This window comes from Thermobia domestica, chromosome 4, assembly GCF_964235325.1.
Source record: "Thermobia domestica chromosome 4, izTheDome1.hap1.1, whole genome shotgun sequence".
Taxonomy (NCBI): domain Eukaryota; kingdom Metazoa; phylum Arthropoda; class Insecta; order Zygentoma; family Lepismatidae; genus Thermobia; species Thermobia domestica.
The window spans coordinates 262832031-262857845 of NC_137457.1; the positions used below are offsets into that span (position 1 = coordinate 262832031).

At 36.4% G+C, this 25815-nt stretch overlaps 1 protein-coding gene across 6 annotated transcripts in view; it reads right to left on the minus strand.

The window, feature by feature from the left end:
• Positions 1-634: 634 nt before the first annotated feature.
• The window catches only part of LOC145684035 (uncharacterized), a 56102-nt gene continuing 30921 nt past the window's right edge, over positions 635-25815 (minus strand). For 5 of the 6 annotated variants that reach the window (XM_081755857.1, XM_081755855.1, XM_081755856.1 and 2 more), the window contains 2 exons: positions 17715-17904; positions 635-14291 (listed from right to left, as the gene is read on the minus strand). In XM_081755857.1, coding sequence (XP_081611983.1) covers positions 13950-14291; positions 17715-17904 — 532 coding nt within the window. In that variant the 3' untranslated portion in view covers positions 635-13949. The remainder of the gene's footprint in view (positions 14292-17714; positions 17905-25815) is intronic. The other variant, XR_014131230.1, reaches the window with a different exon arrangement.

The window sequence follows — 25815 nt, forward strand, 5'->3', positions numbered from 1 at the left end:
GAAGATGTCAGCAGATATTCTAGAAGGATTCGCCATGCCTCTTTCTTGCCCGTTTCAAGCATGCATGGATGATGTCATACCTCTGCCTTCAGTTTCACGCTAGGTGGCTGAAAAACTCAGATCGCCAGGTAACCCAGGTAACTTCTATTGAAAAACAATTCATTTGGATAGCAGGTGGAGAGTCACGACAGAACACAACTGTAACCAATCAGCAGTGTCCACTCCAGTGGACGTTATGCACGAAAGGGTTAACATGTATAAAGATCCAATCTCCATTGAAAATGGAATCTAAATAAGAAGTCACTTGCCCCGTGTTTTAGTGAATATCGATTTATTATTCACTAAAGAATATGGAGTTATTTATCCCAAATAAACATAGTAATGTGTTTTACGATGTATATAAGTAAGTGTTGCTTTGACTTACTTACTGCTGAGGGAAAAAAAAAAAACCTAATTGATCACAGTAGTATACCTGTATTGCAGTAGCGTTGCTTTCAATATTAAATAAGATTTTGTCAACTTATCAAGAAAGCTAGTAATAAAGGACCAATCATAGTTTCGAGCACTAAAAAGACAATCCAGACTGAGGTTTTGTTTTCCTGTTAGCGAATGGAAAAAATAAGCGAACAATTGATAAAATTTGAATATAAACTTTATTAAATTTATGATACATAACTAAGAATTTAATGAAACAAGCTGTTACGCTTAATAACCTATTAACTAACAGAAACATCGTACTTATATCAATTATTGCCAAAGTATAATTTTCACTGTATATAGTCCTTCATGGAAATAGATGGCAATAAAATTTGTTAATCAGATTCTACATTTGAATTTAATAAAATTGTTTCTTTTTCTGAAAATATGGATTTATTTGTATCAAAACATATATAATATCAATATACTTGAGAGTAGTAAAAGGAATGTAGAAAGTCTGAAGTTTATTATTTTCTTTCTTTCTTTTTTTTTTTTAGCTGATGCATAATATAGTTTAAGTTCTCTTGATCAAAGTGGCACCAATACAAGTTCCTGGATTATTCGTAATTTGTTCGAAATCATAAATACCGTTGCGCTAAGAAAATACTATTTCCCCGACAAATGACTGAGCCTACTTATATCCTATTTTCTTAATCAGCTTGAAAGAAGTATGTTTTGGAACATTTATTTCTCCAAGTGAAACAAAAGAGATCATATCATCCGATTCTCATATTACTACTACTACTGCTCCTATTATTTGTTATTTATTTATATTTTTTAATTCTTTTATTACACATATATATATATATATATATATATTTATAACAAAAAGTTTTGAGAAAAATATTTGACAAAGAACAAAGTCGTTCGCAATAGCTCCAGATCATTGATTATAATAAGAGTAAGTTGTCTAAGGAGGGCGAATCATGTTGCTCGAAGGGTTAAGTACGAGTGAGATACATAGAATTAATGGCTACCTTCAAATCGGGCTTCCTCGGGATCCAACTTACTAAGCTCAATAAGGCTCACCCTATCTCAGGTTAATTACATTCTACCCGGTCTTGAACTCACTAAACACAATAGGTTCAAGTTCGCTCACTTCATTAAAGCTCGTACTCATTCAGACTTGGGCTCTGACTCGCTATAAACTTACAACGCTCGCGCTCAAACGGACTGGTGCTCAATTATTGAGCTCGAGCCAAAATGGGCGGGGCTTGCAAATTTGGATGTCTGTAAAGTCAAAGTTGGAAAACTGTGTAAGAGACTTTTGAACACACAACAAAGAAAGGACAATAGTATAAAGCAAGGTGGGAAACGACTAACAATCCTAGCTAGATTAGTTTGACCAGGGCCGTACCCAAGGGGGCCATGAACCCCCCCCCCCTCATCAGCTAATGATGTATTTTAAACAAGTAAAAAATTACACGAAAAATGAAATTGGTTCTTTATTGTTACTCTATTCAGTGGAAGTTTATAATAAGAAACAGAAATGAACGGGTGTGATTTCTTTTTTACTTTATTTTTCTTGACGAATTCGCTTTACACAAGTTAGATAAAAACTGTTGCTGTTTTTTTTTTTTTTAACCTTTGGAATTTAACCAAACATTCTGCTCACCGTTCCAATATTCGTGTTTTTTTTTTTTTTTTTTTTTTAACACGGAAGCATTTTATATGAAAAGAAACACCAAAAAAGAAACGGTATTAATGCTGAATGTTCTAATCATAAACTAAATACTAGTTGTTTGTCCTTTTTTTCTTGTATTGCATTCGCCACAGAGCTACACCGATGAACAGCATAAGAAATTAACAGATTCTATTTTTCTCTCTAGCTGTCTCAGGCTAATAGAAGACGTTACCAATTTCCCGGGAGTCCTTTCTTTTGAAATTTTAATTCCTTTGTATTTTATTTTATTGGTATTTCCAGGCATTCACAGCATCTACGGCCTTAAGACTGCAGGCCAGTAGTCAGGATTATTTCACTGGGAGGGTACAGCCTTTTAATGGGAGAGCCTACTAAAACATATTAAGCAATTTGTGTTGATTTGTCACTTGGGGGCCTCCGTAGCTACGGGCCTATAAGCCCATCACGCATGAGGGATGACGACCCTCACCATACCCACTATTTTGGGAAGGAGGAAGGATTAAGTTAATAGCAAAGGAAAGAAGCGGCCTGGGATCCAACCCGATACTCCCCTGGGGTAAGTGAGGAAAACATAGGAAAAATCTCAATTAGAATAGCTGGCCAGAAAGAGTTGTTACACCTTTTCGACCGAGTGAACCCACCAGAAATCGTAACTGGAAGCGTTCGCACCAAAGGCGAGAGCTTATGACAGCTGACTGACAAACTATAATCGAAATTTAAAAGCTTCCCGACTGTTTGTTAGAACAATTGTCACATTTTTTATACTCTTTCTTCGTTAAAAAATCAATTCTAATTATACATATGTACTGTACGTTATTATACATTAGTGTGTTAATTTAAACATTTGTGTTTATAGATAAATAATACTAATAATTATTTTTGAATATTAAAAATCACGATACTTAAGTAGCAAATCTCCTGCTAAACAGGAAAGAAATTAGAAGGAATCCGGAAACGTTGTTCATTTCTTGATTTCTGAAAATTAAATATCAACAATGGACTTTCGCTGTACAAATCCATGTTCTGTGGAGTAACGTTTAAAGATAAGCGAATTCTGTGATTCTGACCTCTTCTAAATACCTAGATTTCGCGCTCGGAGAATTTAATAACTTTTATTTAACTAACTAACTCTAAGGCCTATGGAACCCGGAGGTTCAATGCCGCGTTCACAAAAGCTCTGCACTGACTTCTATCCTTAGCCAACTGAATATAGTTTCTATTTGTATTTCTATTTCTGTGAGATCCATCTTAATATTGTCCTCCCATCTGCGCCTAGGTCTTCCTAATGGACGTTTTCCGATTGTTCTTCCAGTTAAGACTTTGAAAGCGTTTCTACTTTCTTTCATTCTAGCTACATGCCCTGTCCACCTAAACCTCCTAAACTTGATGGCCCTAACAATGTTCGGCAAACCGTATAAATTATGCAGTTCCTCGTTATGAAGTTTCCGCCATTCCTCATTCCCGTTCCTCTTGGGCCCGACTATTTGTCTCAGGATCTTGTTTTCAAATACTTTTAGTATATGTTCTTCCCTCAGAGTAAGTGATCATGTTTCGCAACCATACCTAACAGGCATGATTATCGTTATATATTTTAAGCTTCAAATTCCTCGACAGAATTCGCGATGACAGAAGATTTTGAACTGAATAATAACACGAATTTCCTGTTTTTAGTCGACATTTAATTTCTTCCTGAATATGATTTTCGTCTGTTAATATTGATCCTAGATATTTGAAAGTATCCACTTTATCAAAAGTATTATTTAGTATTTTAACGCATCCATAATTCGCCGTATTACGGTCCCGACGCACTTCCATGTATTCAGTTTTCTCTGCATTTACTTCTAAACCTATGTACCTGCAAGTGTTTAGAAAGACCTCTGCATTTCTTTCTATTGTTCTCCTATCATTCCCATATTAAATTTACATCATCAGCATACGCCATAACCTGGTGAACACCGTTCAACTCTAGGCCCTGGTTGCTATCTTTGATCTTCCTTATAGAGTATTCCAGGACAAAGTTGAATAATAATGGTGACAAGGCATCTCCATGTTTCAGACCATTCTCGACGTGAAAGTTCCTGGACAAAAATTTTCCTACTCGGACTTTACTTTGGGATTCATTTAAACATACCTTAATTAATCTAATTAGCTTTTTCGGTATTCCAAATTCTGTAATAATAATAACTTTTATTTAGTTTCATTTATTTTTAACAGATTGGTAGGAGAAGTGTGGTGTTTTTGAGCCTAATACTTCGGTATTGGAGTGGTTCTTCAATTGCACAATGGAGCGGAACGTCCGTCGGTGGCTCAATCCATATGACAAAGCTAGCTTGGGAGGTAGCAATAAATTAAGGAACAAACATGGTGCAGACCTAAGGTCAGTGACCCTGTCACCTTTCGCGCTCCGAGGGTGTCTTTTCTTCATCTCTTTTGTGAGAATGCGAAAAAAGATCTGTCCCCACCAGTGATATGTTGGAAAGCGTGTGTATCTGTATTTGTGTTCGTGTCTTTTGAGTGCTGAATGCGCGTGTTCATCCCTTTCAGGGAGAACAGTTTTTTTTTAATTAGTGAAGTGTATTCTGAATTTGTTTTCGGGTTAGTGAAATGAAGAGGAAAGAGAATATACGCAAGTTTTTTTTTTCTTTTGTCAAAAAAAAAATAATAAAAATAAATAAAGAAGCCCCTAAAGATACAGTTCCTCAACATAAAATAGCAGAGTCCTCTGTTCATCGCGTGAGTACAACTTCTGCAGAAACCAGCAGTGCATCGACAAGCTTTTCCTCTCCACTTTCACCTGACTCAAATGATATTGGGAACTTCGTTGGCATAAAACTGAATAATTTAGAAAATGTTAAAAAAATGTATGGAAGCCAGATAGTCTATATAATTTTACCTGTGACGAAGCACAAGGCCGTACGCGTTTTCTCCAGAAAAGATGTCTGGAAGACTTTAGTTGGTTGGCCTAATCCCACAAGGAAAGAGGTCTGTTCTGTGCGACTTGTGTTCTGTTTACGGAAAAGGAGGCAGGTCACCAGAGTCTAAGTGCATTCGTGACGAAACCTTTATACAATTTAAAGAAACCACTAGAATCCTTCAAACAGCATGAAAGTAACAAATAAGATAGATATGCAGCAGCGAATAGGGTGACAGTATGCAATTTAACTGAGAGGAAAATAGTCAGCATCGATCAACAAATTGACAGCCAGAAAAAAAGAAAAGTACAAGAAAATAGGAAAAAAAAATCGTACCTATCGTTGAAACTATTCGTTTGTGTGGTCAACAGAACCCACTCCCTGCGAGGAATGCAGGCGGATTGAGTTATCAACTTCAAAACAGAATGATGGCAACTTCAGGAGTCTCCTGCGATACTGCGTCAAGTCTGAGACAGTGCTTGAAGAACCTTGAAAAAGTAGTCCCTAAAATGGCACGTACACTAGTTTTAAAGTGCAGAATGCTTTAATAGATTCGTTTAGACATTTAATACAGTCTAAGATTGTGGACAAAGTAAAACAAAGCAAATATTTCAGTATTCTCGCTGATGAAACAACGGATGTTTCTCAAATAGAACATTCTCTCTGTGTGTGCGCTATGTGGATCTTGATGAGTGTGTGCTTAAAGAAGACTTCCTGTGTTTTGTGCCGGTATATGATGTAACCGGAAAGGGTTATCAAAAGTGATAGAAGACAATGTAAATAGTCTCGGCTTGGACATGAACAATTTAAGAGGACAAGGCTACGACGGCGCCGGAGCCATGAGTACGGAGAGGAGTTCAAGCACTTATCAAGAAACGGTATCCTAAAGCCTTGTACACACATTGTATGTCCCATTGCCTCAATCTGTGTCTTTCTGATGTTTTGAAGGTGCAAAATATTCGTAATGTAATGAGGGTTATACATATTTATTTATGCAAGAATTCCTATACATTAGAATTTCAAAATATATTTGAAAATCTTATAGACCCCGCATCCGAACTAGAACTTGAAATATCTATGTCGCGAGTGAACAAATTAAAAAAAGCCGAACATTTGCACTTCGAACCCAGAGACTTACTACCGCGCTTCAGCTTTTATTCCGTTCGTTGACGATCTAATCTCTTCACTGGAAGAGCGATTCGTCACTGCAGTTTTTCATCCCTCGGTTCTGTGATGTTATATTTGAAAAGGTCAGAGACTGTATTGACATTTACAAAGATGATCTTGATAATCCATTTGAAGATTTAATGAAGGCGGAGTGGGATTTATGGAGATTGAAGTGGAGAGAGAGTGCAAACCGCCCAGCAACAGGCATTGCCGGACTAGCAGTTTGTTCTGCATCACAGATTCCATACATTTTTACAATCCTTCACATCCTAGCCGTCTTACCAATGAGCACAGCAACAGTAGAGAGAAGCTTTGAGACTCCTGAAAACGTATTTAAGAAATACAACAAGCAAGGACAGACTCACTGGTTTAACGCTCCTGTATATACACCGCCACGTAAACGTAACAAACGATGAAATAATCACCTTTTTTGCTCAAGTCACATTCTCGGAATCTTCAGCTGACTTTATAGGTTAGTAGGACCTTCGTTTATTTCATTACATTTCTGCACGTTTTCCATGTTATTTCAGCCTTGTGTTTGTGTTGTATAAAGATGAATCTAGATTTGAGATCCGAATATTTTTCGTTAAATCTACTCATATTCATAACCCCCATCTTCAAATGTCACTAACGGCATAGTATTGGTGGGTACACGCAAACTAATATCCCAATGACACGCTTAGTTTCATCTATTTAGTTTATTGTGTAACTATATGGTCTAGCTCATCGAATATTAATGAAGAAAATTTTAATTTTTAAATAAACCTCGTAAAAAGCACTCGTAGAAATTTTTCTTTCAGCAAACAGTCGAATATGCATATGTGTGTGTGCGTTGCGTCTGCGACGGAAATCTTGGTGATCCTCTCGTCTTCCGAAATAAGGTGCTAAAATTCACCACAGAGAACAAACTTCGTCTCTAAAAATTCCTGCCTATGAGTTGTCATAGCTATTTTTAGCTTTGACATCACCAGGCTGCATTGAGAGCCTCTCCACTGCGTAGAAACGCGAGGAGACGGGGAGAAAAATTAAGTTAGTCTGACAATTGTTCCTGGTGTGAAAACAGCTAGTTACCATGCAGGTTGTTCTGGACGAGTAAACACACAACACTGCGCGTATTATTGTATATTAGTTACATTGTTAAGTTCAATGCTCTAACACATTAAAAGTGCGTTAATAATGATAAAAATGTTGCCTCAAAAAGATAATTTGAAATCTCAAAACATTTGCACGTGATTGTTAATTTTAAAATCGTCTTGACGATGAGAAGCAGCAGAGCAGTGAAAAGCGTCCTGTCTATCGCAAAGAAGACAAAATGGTAGGAAAGGGAATGCACCTCGCATCCTTCAGGATATCCACCCTGGAATCACCAAAAATAATTTTCCTTCAGCACCAAAGCGAGTGAAAAGTGACAGTGCGAAATTGTGAAAACCAGCGATGTAACGAAATACAACCGGTAACTCGCGACTACCGCGCCTGTAATAATAATAATTGGGCCGAGTGTTAAATTCCTTTATCATATTCAATCATTCAAATTAAAGTGCCAAAATGTAAAGTAATATGTGTTTGTGCAGTTCTAGTGTTGCTTATTAAAGTGAAAAGTGAAATCTTGCATATCCTTTACCAAAATAATTATCATGGTATAAATTTACATTTTCTAGTTTTAAGAAATAATCTAATTTACTTTTCTTTCCAGCTCAAATAAATAATGCCTATGCAACATAATAATTTTCACATTATTAAATTGCATCGGCATTGAGAATACAATTAGAATCAGCTTTATGTCGATTTCCCAGAATGTTCTGACCCGAATTCTGAACCGTGTTGTCCAGTGACTATATGGTCGGCTTTGGCGAAAGATCCAAACTGTAATTAAAGTCTAAAGGAGACGCCCAAAAGATAAAGGGTCGAATCATGGACCGTAGTAAATGCCCAAGCCCTCATAGGGAACTACAGGACACGAACCACATACACTTATACATGGCTATTCCCTTACAGGGACTCGAACCCGGTACACTCATAAAATGGCACCCAATACCACAGGAACGTTTGGTAAAATTGCATAAAGGCGACGCTAATTGTATTTTTTATTGAGATAAATTGTAGTGCTTTTTTAGTGTTGTTTAATTTTGTTGTTTGGCATTAGCAAATTAATCATCATGTCCGTAAATAGAGAAATAATACCTGTTTTGCATGAAATGCGGAAAATATGGAAAGAAACAGAGTATTTAATAGTAGAAAGTCAATTCAGATATAGAAAAGAACCATTTACATTGTTAGAAGTCGAAAATGCTTTAAAGGTAGATCAGGAAGTATGTGAAATTCGTAAAAGAGCTAAGCAGGAAATTGGAAAATCTCTTTTAGAAAGGAACATAAAATATAGGGCTGAAATTGAAGATAAAATTGTTGCTGAAATGCATAAGTTACTTAAATCTGATCTCTATCAAAAAGTCAATGATGAGTGTGTTCTTGAATCAGAATTTGTTTCTTTGTCAGACATTAAACGTAAGTTAAAAGTTTATTATGAAAACTCAGACATCGTACGCATTGCGGAAGAAAGGTTTGCTGAACGGATATACAAAAGGCATTTAAAGTATCATAATGTTAGTTGTAACAAGGATTCCAGTGATGACCGGAAGGCAAATTGTAAAACCGTACCACCAAAACGGGTTAGGTTTACTGATTCTTTTGAAATTGTAACATCTGCGCGTCCTTCTAGAAAAGCTAGTAATTTAGAAAATCTTCAAAATCGCGAGAATTATAAAAGCAAAACAGTACCATTGGAAATAAAATTTGCTAAAAATAACTTAGAATTTGTTAAACATGAGTTTGAAGGTATTTTGTGGGACATTGCCCCCGTAGCCCAAAAAATATACGCACGAGCAGTGAAAAATGAATGTGTTGAAAGTTGTATTATTTTACCATGTGTTAGTCTTCAGCCATCAGCTGTTGTTTTAAATCAAGCCAACATTAAATTTCTTGACAATAAATTTGAACAGGTTGAAGAAATATCTGATTGTAAATTAAAGGTAGAAAAAGAAATAATTGCTGTTGTTAGTCACGTTAGTGTTGAGTTAAACAAGGCTAAGGAATTTGTTATGCCTCTTTCTAATAGCGTTGTTGTAGAAAGGAGCAAAGCAGAAAAAGAAAAAGGTAACGAGCGCAACCCAGCTGTTAAAAAGGTTTCTCGACCGCAACCCTCAACCATCGAGCTGGTCACGTCTACCGCAGCTGTATGTGTGAGTCAGCGGTCAGCTGATTGTTTGTTTTGTAAAGGATCGAAAAGCATTCTTGAGTGCAATGCGTGCTTCACTACGAAAAGGTTTACGAAAGTAGTAATAAATTGCGTTGAAAATGAAGGCAAGAGTAGCCCATTCACGCATCCTTGTAGTGTATTATGTTTGTTAAAGCAAAATTGCTTCTATGGCACCTTGCTAACCAGTAAATTAGAATGTGTTCCATTTCACAAAACTTGTTTATTTTTTGTGTCTGTTACGGTTGTTGAGATGCGTCAAGAGAATAGTAGTTTTTTAAGCTGTGAGTTGAAAGTCAAAGAAATACAGATAAAACAAATGAGATGCGTTACTTTCTGCGTAGTCATTTGCACACAAATTGTGTATTTAGAAAACAGTAAAAATGGCTTTATACCATGTAGGCCTTATGACAGTTTCAACAACTCAGTAACGTGGGAAACGAAATTAAAATCCTGTCAAGAAAATTTTAGCAGGTTACAAAATGTTGTTCGTCATATTGTAAAGAAATATAATTTGCAAGTTTGTTGTAGCAAAAGGCATCGGCAACATAAAAAGAAAGTACATAAAGTCAGACGAAAATTAAAAAGAGTTAAACGTATGTTGTATTGTTTTCTAAATTTTCAAAATTTGTTCATAAATTTTCTTTGAGAAATAAAGGTCATAGTCAAAGTAATGCTCAGACAAGTAGCCGTAATTGTAAAGTTGTTTTGTCGCACCATGATAATCAATATTCCCCATGTATTTTTGAAAGAGGTATTCAAAATCTCAAATCAAATCACATTAGTCATTTGGAAGTTTACAATGTAGTAAACGTGCTAGGTGCTGACCACGCATCACCTGCAGTTAATAAAAGTCACAAACCTTTTCAGGAAGAATGTGGTAATTGAGTAAATAAACTTCTTACGTATAAGCGATTTGAAGACAAATGTAACAATAAAATTAAATGTCAATCACTTATTACTATCAGTGATGTGCCATCAGCTGATCGTGATGCAGTAACAAAGGTCAAACATACAGGTAAACGGAAAAACCTAGTGAAACGAAAACGGCAATCAAGTGTTCAAACTAAATACAGTGAAATTGGTGTGCATAGAAAAACATCACGAAAGAAAAGTAATTGCAACTACAGCAGTAATAAGTTAGTCAATTTCTTGTGTAATGCATCGATCATAAATATTGAAAAAACAACTCTGTGTTTCAAACTACTGCTTCCTAAAGCAATCAGAATTCGTGAAAACCACATAGCAGTTTATACGTTCACATTAATCGTTTACTGGCGAATGAAGTTTTTCGAAATTGTTTTTGTGTTGAAAAAGCCTGGAGTAGGTGTAGAGTAAACAAAAACTTTGTTGTGCCGGATTGCTTGTATTTTATGAAATCGACACTTGCAATGATTTTGGTAATTAAAAAAAAAAATGTGTAAAAACACTTTGACATGTCCATCTATCATGTTGGCGTTAGTAGGCGTCCGTGACCCACTGTGCGATCTCCGTACGGCCGAAGCCCTTTTATTGAAGAAGGAAACATATGCTAAATGGCTTACCAAGGCCTGAGATGAGGTTCCCTCCCACTTTTGGGTAACATTATATTTATGTAAAGCCCGGCGTAGGCAATTTTTGTATTGTTCCCTTCTTTATTTTTTTAAATTTCAACCTTTTTACTCTATAATTAACCCTCGTCTCGGGGATGGAAGATAATTTTAATAATAATGTGGGTGGTATCTTCTAAATTTAGGAGGGCAGACACTTTAAAAAGTGTAATGATTTGACAAACCATCCACTGCTCAGTCCATTCTTGGTCAATTCTTAACCAGAATGTAATAAATGTAAAATATCTTGATTAATTAGTGTTGTCGTAGATTTAAGTAAAATTTTTGATATCGCAACTAATATTTTAAGAATATTTACGTGTATTCTTACTTGAATTTAATTTGTATGTCATATCTTTGTTTCATAGTAATAATAATGAAAATAATCCTGCTACTAATAAGAAAATGATGAAAACAATATATATATTATTGTGTTATTTTTCCAATGTGTTGGAAATTGTTTTTAATGAAAGTAAATATTGAATATGAATGCTTTCTGATAGCAGTAATAAAATTAATTCATGTCAAACTTAAGAGTACAAGGAACTACACTAGTAAATATTGTATGTTACAATAATTATTTAGTATACTTATAAGCATAATATTTTTGTGTTTAACGGTAAACAATGCCAGTAATTAGTTACTCAAATCCTCAAATATACTATTTTGAAAGAAAGTAACAATAACTTCTCTTTATATTTTGATGTGTTTGAAATTGTGGCACTTAAGTATTCTAAAACCCAAATATTAAGATAATAAAAGACATTAATAAACTTTATTAAAATTATGGCCCAATCGTAATCCGAAATTCGTTTTGTATGGCCCACGTGTTCGTTACCGTACTTCCGAAAGGACTTTAAAAATTTTTCGCCGTATCATCACGAGAAGACTTAATTGATGTTAACCCTTTGAAGACCAGTGAAAGAAATTTGGTGACAATAGTGAAGTGATCAGTGTTGCAGGGTTCTGTTTGTTTTTCAGTCCCCTCAAAACAAACGTCTTGTCGAGGGCCAATGTAACTATATGGTCTAGCTAATCGAATATTAATGAAGAAAATTTTAATTTTTAAATAAACCTCGTATAAAAGCACTCGTAGAAATTTTTCTCTCAGCAAACAGACGAATATGCATATGTGTCTGTGCGTTGCGTCTGCGACGGAAATCTTGGTGATCCTCTCGTCTCCCCAAATAAGGTGCTAAAATTCACCACAGAGAACAAACTTCGTCTCTAAAAATTCCTGCCTATGAGTTGTCATAGCTATTTTTAGCTTTGACATCACCAGGCTGCATTGAGAGCCTGTCCACTGCGTAGAAACGCGACGAGACGGGGAGAAAAATTAAGTTAGTCTAACAATTGTTCCTGGTGTGACAACAGCTAGTTACCATGGAGGCTGTTCTGGACGAGTAAACACACAACACTGCGCGTATTATTGTATATTAGTTACGTTGTTAAGTTCAGTGCTCTAACACATTAAAAGTGCATTAATAATGACAAAAATGTTGCCTCAAAAAGATAATTTGAAATCTCAAAACATTTGCACGTGATTGTTAATTTTAAAATCGTCTTGACGATGAGAAGCAGCAGAGCAATGAAAAGCGTCCTGTCTATCGCAAAGAAGACAAAATGGTAGGAAAGGGAATGCACCTCGCATCCTTCAGGATATCCACCCTGGAATCACCAAAAATAATTTTTCTTCAGCACCAAAGCGAGTGAAAAGTGACAGTGCGAAATTGTGAAAACCAGCGATGTAACGAAATACAACCGGTAACCCGCTACTACCGCGCCTTCCGCGACTGTATTAATAATAATTGGGCCGAGTGTTAAATTCCTTTATCATATTCAGTCATTCAAATTAAAGTGCCAAAATGTAAAGTAATATGTGTTTGTGCAGTTCTAGTGTTGTTTATTAAAGTGAAAAGTGAAATCTTGCATATCCTTTACCAAAATAATTATCATGGTATAAATTTACATTTTCTAGTTTTAAGAAATAATCTAATTTACTTTTCTTTCCAGCTCAAATAAATAACGTCTATGCAACATAATAATTTTCACATTATTAAATTGCATCGGCATTGAGAATACAATTAGAATCAGCTTTATGTCGATTTCCCAGAATGTTCTGACCCGAACTCTGAACCGTGTTGTCCAGTGGCTATATAATCGGCTTTGGCGAAAGATCCAAACTGTTATTAAAGTCTACATGAGACGCCCAAAAGATAAAGGATCGAATCCCGGACCGTAGTAAATGCCCAAGCCCTTATAGGGAACTATAGGACACGAACCGCATACACTTATACATGGTTATTCCCTTACAGGGACTCGAACCCGGTACACTCATAAAATGGCTTATCCTGACCAGAGACGTACAAGGATCGAACTCTGATACAGTCATAACTGGATAAAGTCTAGGTATTTTTTTTAAATATCCTGAGTGTGGCACTGCTCCCCCTCTCCTCAAAAAATCCTGGGTACGGCCCTGGGTTTGACACATATATCAATATTAGTATTCAACACTATTGCACTCTGAATTTTCTAAAACCGAGAATCTATTCGAAATTTGAATCTGGTATTCCTCTTTCACCTGGCTCTTTTGGGGAATGTGCATTTAAACAATATCAAATCACCGGCTCTTAAGAGTAATAAAGGAAAGCATATCATTAACAAATTAAACCTGCTTAATTGCTGATATTATTCGTTAAAAACCCTATTCTTAATTGGTGACTTTTATTTTCTTCCTCGTAAAAGAACGTAAAATTTCCCGACTTCACAGCTCCGTTTTCTTCCCATCTAACTTCATAAATTCCTACTAGATAAGTACGTATTGTAACAAAAATAAAAAGTTATTACCATGGAAGAATTTTTTCAATAAGTCCTAGTATTTGTTAGTTATGATAGTAATAGTGGAGTTCTTTTTACGAGGCAGTAAGTTGTAAACGGAATGAGTCACTGAAGTTCGAATCTTCTGGAAATGCCACCTTACCATTATCTCTGTCTTGCATTACAATATTCTGATCCATTTTCCTACCACCATCAAAACTTGAAGCTACCACTTCGGCATTTTTCAGCGTTGTAGGTGAAGATGATGATTTATTGTTACTTTCTACGGCAGATGCTCCTTGAATCAGCCCCAGTATCTTCAATTCGTCGTCATGCATCCGTCGCTGGTGAGCATTTAAGTAAATGGTGTTAGAGAAGCTTTTTGAACAGAACTGACATATATACGGGCGACTTTTGCTATGAGTACTCTCGTGATACTGTAAAGAAGACAAAAATATTAACTATTTCACTCATGATTAACAATTTAAAAAATATTGCACACAAAAAAACTTCTTCCTACTTTCTGGAAAGAAAAAATCTCTTATCCTTATATTCAACAAGTTTAGTGTAATATATATATATATATACAGGATGTCCCAAAAGTAATTGCGAAAATGAAACCCCAGATTCCTGGCACCAAAATAAGAAAAAAATATTTATATGATATATAGTCCGGCAGTGGACAGGGGCGGAGCTAGACAGCTTCGAATGTTGGGGGAGGGGGAAGAAATTTCACACTTCGGGAAACGAACTTGCCGATTTACAAAACCGCATTGAAGATGCGTGTGAACAGTCACGCAACACACCGGGAGTGATGGAATGCATTTGAAATTCACGATTATCACTTTGCAAAGATGTGGAAGGACAGCACTTTGAACATATTCAGCAGGTACGTTTATTGTTAGCAGGTATGACCTAGTAGTTTACACTGTTACTCCGTGTAAGATACTATGTTACAAATACAGTACGCCCGCTAACTATACGCGTCGTTGTGGATTCTGCCTGTTATTCCATTACATGACACGACTAGTTACACCTGTTCTTATTTCCATTCTCTCTATGTAACTTTTTATCTGGTATGCCACTTTTCATTGTCCCTGAGATTATGCAACCATGCTAAGTGATCTTTGCTTTGACTCCCATTGTACATGTGCATGGATTCGTGCCATGGATAACAACTTTTTTCTGTATAGTTTCCATCTTTACTGCACCGTTTGATTAACCCTGCCGTACAGACGTTCGGTAAATCCCTAAATGACGTATGTGCAATCTCTGCGCAGTTATGTAACATGCGTTTAACGTGACAAGCCGATATTATTTTTATGTCTTTCTGAACCACCTTCCTAGCTTCTATCATTATCCCGCTGAAAGGTCTAAAGTTCTTCCCCCCCCCCCACATTCGAAGCTCTCTAGCTCCGCCCCTGCCCATTTACGGACTATATGTCATAAAAACATTTTTTTCTTGTTTTGGTGCCAGGAATCTGTGGTTTCATTTTTCGCCATTACTTTTGGGACACCCTGTGTATATATAAAATAACAAGAATGTGTTATATATATATATATATATACATGAGTCAAGATTATGTTAACACTAGTGCATTTATTTCCCTTTTTGCAGGTAGCATTAGAGAAAAGAAGAAGTGCCATTTACCTAGACCCACAACATACATGAATGAAGTTACTAGCTTTACGCTAACGCATCGATGGCAGCCTCCATTTCAAACAGTAACTTCATTTACTTATGTTGTGGGTCCAGGTAAATGGTATCATTGCATTTTCATTTAACATTGGGCGCATAAAGAGTTTATAGCCCAAACGGTTCGTCCAATTTTAAAAAATTCCTTCACTTTAGATTGAAAACATCATATTTGAAGACGGTTTCCCGTTACATTTTGTTGTAACTCTAGTAATAACAGAGTTACCCTATGTCAGAGGACTTTTGAGACACCCTGTATGTCTCAGTTTTAAATGTTACTATTTCTTGCTGGATTCTGTGTGTCCAACAGATGGTGAAGAGCCTCTCCTCTACATATCTTGTACATCTGATGTGGCTTTTGTAACTAAAACTTTTCATCATTTAGGAGTTATCATTATGACCCACTTTATACATATATTATTTCAGCCAAATAAGTTATTTTCTTAACTGCTAATTTCATCTGTGTGCTAGACAAAGATTATTAAAACAAGTTTAAAAAAAAAGAAAAGAACTTTGGAATTATTTTGATAGATATATTGTTGTAACACCATGGAATTCAATAATTCAGTTTGTTCACACTCAACTCAAACACACACTTTATATTTATTTATTTACGAACATAATTCCAGATACAGCTGAACGCCAGTTTACATTGGAATATCTAACAAATTTACGGATTATATATATATATATATATATATATATATATATATATATATATATATATATATATATATATATATATATATATATTACGTTTAAACATGCATTTGAACTTACGCTCTCAGTAAGCAGGAACCCTCCCAAACAGATTAGCACACATTAGCAAGAGTTTTCTTACGTTTACACTCTGTATATGTTATGATCTGCGAAATGCTAAATCGTAGATGAAGCACGTAGAAGCCTATTACTTTTTGAACCAGAAAATGATTGAATGTTACTGCTGATGACACAAGGCAACAAATTAAAGGTATAACAAGTAAAATAATAAAAACTCTTTGAAGATCTATATTGCACACTCCAGTTTTTCGCTCGCATCCACTGTTTTCACTCAATCGACATGACTTATTTACACTGATTTAAACACATATATATATGGTTCACAAGGAATTTAGAAAATGTTGCAAATATTGTACGCGTTTAGTTCCTACAAATTAAGTTTGTATGAATGTAAAGGAACGTTACAGTTTGTAGCGCACCTTATTACTTGTATTCTCTTGCTTGTAATGCTGAGAATCTTGCTGTTTCTCTCACATGACTTACCCGGGGAGACATCCAGAACTAGTCCCTTATAATGTTCTTGATATCCTGGTGGAAGCACTCCATCTACTGTTCGCTTACAGCACCAAGATGTTTAGGGAAAAATCTATGTGAGTTCACTTAAAGTCCAGTTTCAAACTCAATGAGCATTCCGTTATTTTGAACTTCGTCAGCATGTTCTCAATTATGTGGATATATTCAGTGTCAAGACTGTTCCTCAGAAGGTTCTAAACCACACATTTAAAGACAGTCCAGGCTTCTCGTTGTATATTATTCATTGCTCTTTGGAGGTCATCGTTTACCATCAGTTTCTCAATATCTCGCACGACGATTTTCTCTCTTTCTTCAAGTTCTTCATACTTGATATTCTTGTTCCCTATTCTGATATTTTATCCTTCGTGAGCATTGCTTTTCTTCCCAATGCTTTATTCGAGTCCGACTACTTCATTCTCACATGGAACATGGGAACTTCGTATACCCAGGTTGCCGACCTACACACCCAACACTTTCAAATCATTACATATTATTCATTCATGATCTTTGTATTTAAAGAAGAAGTAAGAAGTATATTAAGACTTTCATATTTTTTTGAAGTGCACTCACATCTGTTTGTTGTAGGGGTGCAAGTGTACAAAAGTTGGAGGCAAAGCTTTACTAATATGCTGCTCAATATGACCTGTGCTATATTGAAGATACAAATGTACGCGATTTCAGCAAAAACTGGGGTGATACGATATTTTTATCGTCATTTTCGAATCCAGGAATTCGAAATATCTAAAATACACACGCAATTATGAAAACAAAAAAAGTTCTCTTATTACTACCTAGTGTTATTAGATGTAAATATTAGTAATATTTTGTGGGTGCTACGTTACAAGTAATAAACTACTTCTTTTCCCCTTACCTTTAAATGGTTGGATCTACGAAATGCTTTATCACAGAAAGAGCACTTATAAGGTCGCTCGTTTTTGTGAACTAATAAATGAGTGGAAAGTGTCCTTCGTGAGGAAAGCTGAAGGCCACACTGTGGACACTGATATGTTTGACCTTGATGAAGATCTGAATGGGATTTCAGACGTAATTTGGTTTTGAACCTGTTAAGAATAACATAATGATAATTATAATAAATATTCCAATCTTCGTAAGTATTCATACATTAGCCTAACTTAATATACAATTAGTTCAGTGGGATGAACTACAAGAAATACAGGGTGGCCCAAAAGTTGGTATACACACCTTCATTGATCAAGTATAACATTATAGTTTATGGGTTTGTTTGCTTCGACTCTTCTGGGCTTAAGATGTAAGTAAAAATACATTAAGAACAAATAATAAAGAAACTAAGTCTACCCGACGGATAACAATAAGAAATGATATAAAATGCAATGAGCTGATCAGTACGGTACTGTATAATTACTTTTGGGCCACTCTGTATATTGTTTTTGTACAATGAAATTCTACACTGGAAGTATTACAATTTAATCTATATAAACTTGAATGGTCAAAATACTTTTTTTTCTTTCTTTTTACTCGCTGATGAACGCTACAGGGTACATATTTGCAAATGTAAATAGTACTAACCTTGTATCCACACAGAAAGTAAATCTTAATTAAATAATTCCAGTTTTTTTTTTTTTTTTTTTTTTTTTTTTTTTTTTTTTTTTTTTTTTTTACTTCATCAGTAACTTCGTGAACTTTTACGCTAAATTCATTCTAAATCTTCTCATCTAGTAATTATTCCATTAGAGAAAAACGTCATTACCTGGAAATATTTTGGAAAAACAATTCCGAAATACCAGGGAACTGTGAAATCTTGCACACTTCTCATGTGAAAATTTTTATGTAACGATTAAAATTGCCTAGTAAGTATAACAACAACGTCACACACCAGTTCGATTGATTTTACTTACTTTATCGTAGTATATACTTATTAAAACTTGTTACTATTTACTATGATGGTAATTCAAATAATTAAACACTATTTTGATCACTCAGGAGCACTGTATTTCCAAATAATTGATAATATGCTTCTTGGCAATCCCATACACTTCTAACTTATATGGCGTCTTTTTGAATTATATTATTATACTTATTTATAAACAAAACTTTGGTAACTGGAACTATTACCGTAGGGACCGAGTTACAATGAATAAACAAAACATTTTACCTCTAGCGGCAGCAACATAAAACACCTTTTAAATCGAGATTATTCATGACAGTTTTTTTATAATATTTCTTTTTCTTCTTCTAACTCACACCTATTGCCAGATAAAATAACCTTTCTGCCCAACAAATTAAATATAAATAAAAAGTAATAACTATATGTTATCACTGTATAAGCTGCCTGTGAATGAGGGCATTGCTAAAAATCAGAAAACGTCCTTAATACATTCACACTGCACTACATCGTCGTTTTGAAATATAAATCGTAACCTTCAAATACTGACACCGAGTTTGTGTCCATGGTTGACTTTAGCGTGGAAAATTAAGTGAAATCTCTGAATGAACGTAGATTCACATATATGTGTAGGATAAGGGAATATTATTCATCAAAATATGACGACAACGTATTATAACCACACTTATTCTGCAGAAATCTCCGACGTGTTGGTAGAACAAATGACTAGAGATCACCGTACCACATATTTATTTTTAGGGCACTAATTCGATAACCGATACCAACCAACTCTTTTATACTTCGCCTCACCATTTCCTAGCCAAAATGGGTCATTTTCTGCGTTTCCACAAACAGATGGTAAGAACGAGTAGGCAGTTCTGAATCTCCGCCAATTGAACTCAAAGATGGTGGTGGGTGGTAGGCCTTTGAGACAGCTGCAGGAAACAAGGTCGAGGTAAAATTGTATAGGTAGTTTTTATCACGCAGAGGTAGAATGATGTGTAAAGGTGAAAACATGGCGCACCATAATGGATAAAGGTAGTGTGAAAATGAAACAATATTAAGTGGTTCTTCATAAACAGTGATGTAAAAGCTCAAAAAAGGAAGAAAAATGAATTGATATACGTCAGGGGTTTGCTTTATAAGTAAATCAGTAAGTTGCAAATTATTGACAACAAGCAGTATTTGGTAAGTACTTCAATACTCAAATAAACTATTAATAATTACATTACTGAAAAATGACAACAGGTTACAGCGTTGTACTCAAATTACCTTCTTACAAAATTTAACAGCTCAATTTGGATTTGAGAGCTGCTTCGTCGCTAAGCGGTTAGCGTACGCGCCTTAGCGTGGGAGATCCGGGTTCGATTCCTGGCGGGAGCTCGTGTGGTTCGGATTCCACGTTCGTTAATCAGTGGGTTCATGTCCCATATAGCCTCGCTGCTGAACGGGACGTTAAACTCAAAATCAACAACTCAATTTGGATTTGAAGCAACCCGAAAGAAACGTATACAGAAAAGTAATTATTTCAAAGCTTTACTCAAAACCAAACAAGAAAGATGGGAGAATGAATTGTTGATCCTTTAGATAATATGCGATCATTTACTGCATGAACTTGCCATAAGGGTTTTATGGTGCTCACCTTCGCAACCTGAAAAATTATCTGATGGTCAGCTAATCGGATAGGCAAAATAATAAAAATATATGTAGCATTAAACCAAGGGAACGTTATTCGTTACGTAAACGTCGAAAACATGCTATGATAATGTCTAGGCTATAGCGAATTGCTAATACCTTAAAGTTAGGAACGTGTAATATGACTGTCTTCATGGTTCTAAAACAATCGCGCAATACCTAAATTTCTAGACGGACAGAAAAATGCGTTGTGTTGGAATGAGTTACCAAACTAAGTTCAGTGGCAAACTCCTTGGCCTGAGCAACAGGAATTTCCCACGGCAATCTGTAGCTGCGTAACAAGGAAAAGGCTCCAACGAAAGTGAAAAATCTGTCAAAAAACTCGGGACCTCATGCTCGGCCGTAAAACCTCTAAAACCTGATCAACAACAATGGGTTTGAAATGTACGATACTCTCTCATTGTACCACTAACACAAAAATACCACGAAGAGGAAATAGCCGTGACTACTCTGCGCTGCATGACATTGCCAACAAAGCAAGAAAAAAAAAGTTAGCAGATTGCAATACTAATACACAAAATTAAATCAAGACGGAATCGAGAAAAACATATAAAGAATAATGATCTTACCGAGAAACATTATAATTTGTGTAAACTTAGTTGGATTCTGTGGAAATAGTGTCTCTCGACTAAAGCGAGAATATTCCCGTAAATATGCCAAGTGGACAAAGACTACTGTGTATACATAGAAAGGAAATCCAACACGTTGCACAAAATACCGTATGAACTAAATACAATCTAATGCAAATTTGCGATAATATGGTGAAAAATATAGGGAAGCACAAAAATTAGCATTTTACGGTCATTAGTTAATTTATGAGGATAATTTTACAATGGCTAAATTTACTATATGCTGTAACTCTAACGGGATCTATTACAGAGGGGGAGTACAGCAGCTGCTACCTAAAAGAAAAAATCAAGCTAAAGAGCAGAATATGTATTAAGATTTTTTAAAAAATATTTACTATAAGCGATTCTATATTTCTATTTCTAAAAGGAAAGCATGTATCCCATCAAAATAACGTGCATAACGGAAGAAGACATAATGACACATAACTTGGGGAAAAAGATGCTGAGCTGACAAGGGCAAGGACACTACGAAAAAAATGACAAGATGAGAGAAAGTGAGGGGGTGGACAGAAACGCTGGCAGAGGGAGATAAGCGAGAAGCGAAGGTCGAGGAATAAACTGTATTAAGAAAGATAAGAGAATTCCTTTGCTTGTAAATGGACTTTGAAAAGTGGTCCGCCCCTTCTATTTGTTTCTTAAGTTGCGTTCTAAAGGTGGCTTGAGTCCTCCTAATCGAAATCTTTCTTTTAGTTTTAACGATTATGCCCTTTAGGGTAACAGAGGTGGATGATTAAAGCAAATTAATAATGATGGAAAAGTTGGTGAAATGATAACGTGGGAGGAAACGGAAGGACCCCGTGAAAAGCCACGGACACGGTGTTATCCACCATAAACTTCCTTGGCCGGGAATCAAACCTCCTAATCGAGGATCAGAGGAGGCAAAGGATCTCACTCGATACAAACTTAGGATATCTATAAAGGTAACCAAGAGATAATAAATTTCAATTATCAATTTGTTTCTTTCGCCAGGCGGGCACCTATGGTCGCCTTATGGTAGAAACGCCACTGACCGACTAAAGATTTAAATCTTTCCGAATACGCTCTGCGTATTTTTTATACATCCAGCCGCATATATTCTACTGAAACATGACATCCGGAATTGCCTGAAAATAGCGGTCACTGGTGAAGTAGCCTTGAAAGTGTAGGAACTGAAATCAAATGTTGATTTAATTTGATTTGCGAGTTTAGCTTCCCGTTCAGCAGCGAGGCTATATGAGACATGAACCTACAGTTTAATGTGGGATTCGAACCATGAGGTCCCACTGGGAATTGAATTCAGGTCTCCCACGCCAAAGGCGTGTACGTAAGATCAAATGTTGTAAAGATAGTGACCCACAATAACACTTGTCGCTTGGCCGCTATCATGCTCGACAATTTACGTCATGGTGACTAATGTATAAAGGTAAACAAAGAAGTCCTTTTTTACCCCCCACCTTTGAACATCCATATGGCACCTATGGAACATCCATCTGGAAGGTCAAAAAAATCCCATCAGCATCGACGACCTTCTGCCAACGTTCTGGAAGGCCATGGATTCCATCGCGGTAGAACTTGGTGGGCCGTGAAGTGAAGAATGTATCAAATGCATTTTGCACCTCTACTAGGGATTTGAACTGTCGTCCTCTAAGGTGATTGTCCAAGGAATGGAACAGGTGATCAGGTGATAATCGGGCGGTGCAATGTCCGGGAAGTATGGCGGATGCAAGTCTTTCCCATCCGAGTCGTAGAATGGTGTACCGAGACATCCTAGCCACGTGGGGCTTAGCGTTGTCCTGTAACAGGAGGACCCCTTTGCGATTCAGAAGTGCTGGCTCCAGAGTTTTGAGTTTATCTTAAACACAGCTCAACTGCTGACAGTACACAGTAGTATTGATGCTCTGACCAGCTGGCAGCAGTTTCCGATGCACGATGCCGCGAGCAATCCACCAAAGACACAGCAGGACCTTCTTCTGATGCAGTGCTAGTTTTGGCTGTTTTGGAACCAGTTCATGGGATGCTAACCGATTATGCCAGCGCCGTGGAGTTTCGTACAGGACCCACTTCTCATCACATGTCAATACCCTGTTCAGAAATGGCTCCTTCCTCAGACGAGACAGCAAAGAAACACAGGTGTCTCCTCGAGTTGCCTTCTGGCCCGGAGTCAAATCATATGGGGGCCATAGGCCTAACTTGTAGTGCTTCCCAAGTTGATGGAGGTGTTGCCGAATGGCTTCTCCACTCACACTGAATTGCAGTCCTAGTTCCTCACAGGTCTGGTCACTGTTCACCTCAAATTGCTGCCTGAAGATCTTTATTTTGTACTTGTGTTGGTCTTCCGGCACGTGGTGCGTCTTCAAGTCTTTCGTCACCGTCCTTGAACTTGTTAAACCACCGCTGCACTGTCCGCGTAGTCACGACACACTCACCAAAGGTCTGGTCTGGCATATTTTCCGTCCCGCTGCAGCGGTGTTTGACTCCAGTTTGAACTCGTACAGCATACACGCTGTAGAGATCCCATGTTCACTCTGTCCTTACGCAAGTTTACGGCGTAACTGAACTGCACAATCAGGTTTTTTGGATATACTCACACCAACAATTGACCTTATTCAACTCACGGTGTGAGTACCAATTGAACACAGACCTCCACAAAAAGAGAGAGAACTTTCTTGGTTACCTTTATAGAAGAGACATGTCATTATCCATTCTAAACCTACAGAGTACACAGGCACGAACTCAACAAATAAACAAAACAATACCTACTTGACAAATACAAAAAATAAATAAATAAATAAATAAATAAATAAAATAAATAAAATAAATAAATAACAAAATACCACTACTTCACATAAACTTATGGTTAACTATCTGCTAACAATTTAGGAAAAAAGGAAACGTAGGGGATGAGACAGTCTCCACTACACTTCCAAGAAAGCAACCAAGAGACAAGAAAGAATTGATGTGATCAGGTTCTAAAAGAACTACTTTACCGAGTGAGGTTGTAGCGTTTCTCCTCCATTTAGAGCTATTTTAGGACTAGGTTAAAGTTGTGAGACCAACATCTACAGCATATAGGACTATTTTCTATACGAGGATAAAACAATCCCATGAAAGTTAAGAGGAAGATAGAGAACTAGTTCTCTATTCTAATTGAAGATGTAGCTAAAAGAGAAGGTAAAGTGTAAACTCATAATGATGTGCGTGTAAAGAGGGTACGGTGTAAATCTACCACGTAATAAGAAATAAAACTCAACAGTGAAGTTCAGAGGACATGTAGAAAATTGGAGACTAAACAAATTAAATGATTAGGTGAAAGGGAATGATTAAAAGGATTGTCTGTTAATTGCCAGCCACAGAGTCGCTCCACCTGCTCAGGAACCAGTACGCAGACGTCAGGAATCGTCTCAAAACTATGACGCAAAATCAAGATACAAGTGTAGCAGAGCGAGAACTCGATCTCTCCTCGTCCAGCTCAACTTCTGACGGTCGTGCTCTCCATTGACCAACGGCCGAGTTCCCAAGATTTCTGGCTCTCGGACGGCTGGCTCGGCATTGGGCTCTCTACCACAGAAATCGGGCGATTCTCATCCAGAATCACAAGTAGAAAGTCAGGTGACGGTCACCATCACCCAGGGGCAAATAACAACAGCCATAAGACAAATGATCACTTGACGAAAGACAACTCAAAAGACCCCTTGAACTTTGTATTTAATGAAGACATGATTCTGTGGACGTCACGACGGTATGACGTAGATCGTTCCTCCCAGAGGTCTTTTCTGGTAATGAGAAAGTATCAAGGTATGCTGACAGCGGAGAAAATTTGGAATGGGATCACGAAAATGATGACTTATAGAAAAGTGGTCGTTGTTATTTTGACGGCACGTGGGCAGGAACGGGAAGTTTCTGCAGACTTTTATTATATATTAATCGAGTTAAATACGCTTATGTAATGTACCTAGATAAGTTCTCGACTAAATGAAAGGGTATGTAACTAATGAGATGTTGAAGCTTCCTCTTTCGCTATCTAAGGTCATGCACGGCCGAGCCGATAACCGATGCCAATCGGTTCCGTTACAGTATATTCAAACGTGTATATATAGAATAAGGGAAAGTTCTTTATGCAATTTCAGGAAGTACAATGTGAACAGTTTAATTCATACATAAATAGCAGCTTATAAATTATAGTTGTAGTTGGAACGGTAATCGCTAGTCATTTGTTGTACCCACACATATGAGATTTCTGCAAAAGAAGTATAACTTGCGGTTATAAATCGTTATCGTCACATTTTTGTGAATAATATTCCTTTAACTTACACAACATCTGAATCTATGATCATTCAACGATTTCACTGAATTTTCCACGCAAAGGTCAGTCACAAACTTAGTGTAAGTATTTGAAAGTTACGATTTACATTTCAAGATGACGTTGTGTTGCAGTGTGAATGTATTAACATTTTTTTTTTTTTTTTTTTTTCTGGTTTTACGCAGTGTTCTCATTCACAGGCAACTTACTACTCTGTTTTAATCGCTACGTAAATATTTTCACAGGAGAAGTGCACTCAATTTCACAGTCTTCTAGTATTTCGGAATTGCTTTTGCAAAAGATTTCCAAGTACCGATGTTTTTCTCTAATGGGATCATTATTAGATGAGAAGATTTACAATGAATTTAGTGTACGAGTTCACGAAGTTACTGATGAAAGTAACAGAAACTACTGAAATTATTTAAGATTTACTTTCTGTACGAATACAAGATCAACTATTTTTATTTACTATTTTACTCAACATTTTCACGAACGAAGTAGTGGT